Genomic DNA, 2946 nt, shown 5'->3' with positions numbered 1-2946 from the left:
AAAACCCATAAGAAACTGCGTGCTGTAACAAAGCTGGAAGTTCCTTATCTAAGTCTATCCCTTTAACCTGCCTGCGTTTCAAGGTTGCTGTTAATAAATCATATGCCGCTTGCCTGTCCATACTTATACTTACGTCGGCGCCGTTGCAGCCTCTCCAAGTCTCTGCGGCACGTATCGGCAAGACCCACCGCTGTGGCACCTCGGGCACGGAGCTCTGTTTGCCCTTCTGCCGTCCCTCTGCTTGCAGGACCCGAACCCAACGCGTCACCAGTACTCCGCACGGCTGCCCACGACCTCCCCCGGTTCCGAAAAGGAGCGAGGCAGAGCCGATAGCGAGGCAAAGCCTTCCCCAAGTCCGAAAAGGAGCGAGACACGTCGAGGGTCACCAATTGTTGAAAGACGACGCGGGAGACAAGGCTCATGCTATCATGATCAACAAGCCTCAACTTTATTATAATGCTGTTGTCTTTTTATACAGTAAATAATTAAGCTCATGCATATTGCAAAACTATAGCTCATGATTGGTACAAGTATTTATCAGCTTATTGACGCATTTCGGAAGCCTTGCAGTTACAGTTGTATCTTTTCATATGCTTTTCCCATACCATGCTGTTATACTCCCTTGATGTCATCCCCTTCTATCCCTGCAAGGGCATTATGTCCTTGTGGCAACCCTTGTGCACAGTTTAACCAGTATGCTATTATCCCATATGTCCTTTGTCTCTCAACCATTGCTCAGAGAGACTATCCACAGGGGCTGATGGCATTTGTGCTCACTCATCTCCATTTCCCCACAGCAGCACCATGGGGGTGCAGGTTGCATTTGATGATCTCCAAGGTCTTTTCCAGCATGGCTGATCCTCTGATTCTCTGAAACCACCCTTGGAGCAGATGCAATATGAGCCCTGTGCCTCGTCCTGCTGTTTCTGTGCCTGCAAGGATGCAGCACCTCTGTGAGCTGGGGGAGAGGCCAGGGCTGCAGAGGGGGGATGTTGTTGGCAGGTGCATGAGGATGCTCTGGGACGCTGCCATGGGGTGTCCAGTGCAGTGGGGATGGATCACCCCCTGCTCTGCTGCTCCTTCCCAGGGTCTCCCCCTTGCAGGGATCTTGCAGAACACCAGCCATGCTGTTTGTCCCCAGCCTGCCCACGGCCAGGCTGGGGCTGCTCACCCTGGGGGTTTTCTCTGCTCAGCATTGGCCTGGCCAAGTGTTCTGGAGAGAGCCTGGGCAAGGAGCCTCAAGCCCCCAGGCCCTGCCCTGAGGCGTCAGTGCTGCCCCAGCAGTGCCCATGGCCTGTCCCTGCTGCAGCCCCGGCACTGCCACGCCCAGGGCTGTGCCCAGCCCCAAGAGCACTCAGGCCCTGCAGCAACACGAGGGGCAGGAGTGCAGCAGGGCAGTGGCACGGGAGCAGCACTGGCAACACCAAGTGCTGCTGCTGCTGGGCACAGCTGCTGTGCCAGCACTGATGTGCCCCCAGCTCTGCACACAGCTCTCTGTGCAGCTCCAGAGAAGGGAACAAAAGGGCCATCACAAAAGAAAACTTTAGTGGTAGATCTTTTAGTTCATTTAAAGCCAGGGATAGCACAGGCTCTTCATGACACAGTCCAGGGTCACAGGGATGGTGGAGACAAACAAAATGTGAAATGTCACAAAGAATGGCTCTTCTTTGTGGAAAATATGAAAATAGTAAAAGAAAGGAAATAAAATCTCCAAAATGAAACCTCAAAATCTATCAAAGATGTCTTTTATTGTAAATTATTTGTAGATATTGTCAATCAGTTTACTGTTTCTGAAACCATTCAGTCATCAGTCTCCACACTGCAGCCTTGAGTTCCTGGTTCCTTAGGTTGTAGATGAGTGGGTTCAGGGCTGGAGGCACCACTGAGTACAGAACTGACAGGGACAGATCCAGGGATGTGGTGGAAATGGAGGGGGGCTTCAGGTAGGTAAATATACCAGTGCTGACAAACAGGGAGAGCACAGCCAGGTGAGGGAGGCAGGTGGAAAAGGCTTTGTGCCTTCCCTGCTCAGAGGGGATCCTCAGCACAGCCATGAAGATCTGTACATAGGAGAAAATAATGAACACAAAACAACACAGGGAAAAAGAAGCAGTAACAGCAAGAAGCCCGAGTTCCTTGAGGTTGGGGTCTGAGCAGGAGAGCTTGAGGATCTGGGGGATTTCACAGAAGAACTGGCCCAGGGCATTGCCCTTGCACAGGGGCAGGGAAAATGTATTGGCTGTGTGCAGCACAGCGTTGAGAAAGCCACTGGTCCAGGCAGCTGCTGCCATGTGGGCACAAGCTCTGCTACCCAGGAGGGTCCCGTAGTGCAGGGGTTTGCAGATCGACACATAGCGGTCGTAGCACATGATGGTCAGGAGATAGTACTCTGTTCCAATGAAGAACAGAAAGAAAAAGAGCTGTGCAGCACATCCAGCGTAAGAGATGGTCCTGGTGTCCCAGAGGGAATTGTGCATGGCTTTGGGGACAGTGGTGCAGATGGAGCCCAGGTCAGTGAGGGCCAAGTTGAGCAGGAAGAAGAACATGGGGGTGTGCAGGTGGTGGCTGCAGGCTACGGTGCTGATGATGAGGCCGTTGCCCAGGAGGGCAGCCAGGGAGATGGCCAGGAAGAGGCAGAAGTGCAGGAGCTGCAGCTGCTCTATGTCTGCCAATGGCAGCAGGAGGAAGTAGCTGATGGAGCTGCTGTTGGACATTTTCTCACTCCGGGCATGGTGAACTGTTGAAGGAGGAGAGAATGACAAGTCAGGGCAACACCAACGGAGATGCTTTTCATCTTTGGACAAGGGTGTGGCTTCTGATAGGAACACAAGCAATATTTGTTAACTTTTTAAGTTGGGAGAGGAGGTATAGGATTCTTTCGTCCCTATCTCCCTCTCCTTTTTTGACTTAACTCTAAGGAAAGGGGAGCAGGTATAGGGTTAGGGG

At 52.3% G+C, this 2946-nt stretch overlaps 1 protein-coding gene across 1 annotated transcript; it reads right to left on the bottom strand.

Moving 5' to 3' along the window:
- Positions 1 to 1781: 1781 nt before the first annotated feature.
- On the bottom strand, positions 1782 to 2726 carry LOC117002007 (olfactory receptor 14C36-like). Its single transcript, XM_033070780.2, has one exon. The coding sequence runs from the start codon at positions 2712 to 2714 to the stop codon at positions 1782 to 1784; it is 933 nt and encodes a 310-aa protein (XP_032926671.1). The 5' UTR covers positions 2715 to 2726.
- Positions 2727 to 2946: the final 220 nt, after the last annotated feature.

The sequence above is a fragment of the Catharus ustulatus genome, chromosome 12, assembly GCF_009819885.2.
Source record: "Catharus ustulatus isolate bCatUst1 chromosome 12, bCatUst1.pri.v2, whole genome shotgun sequence".
NCBI classification, from domain to species: Eukaryota; Metazoa; Chordata; class Aves; order Passeriformes; family Turdidae; genus Catharus; species Catharus ustulatus.
Note: the sequence above shows the minus strand (reverse complement) of the source record. Positions and strands in the feature narration are given on the sequence as shown.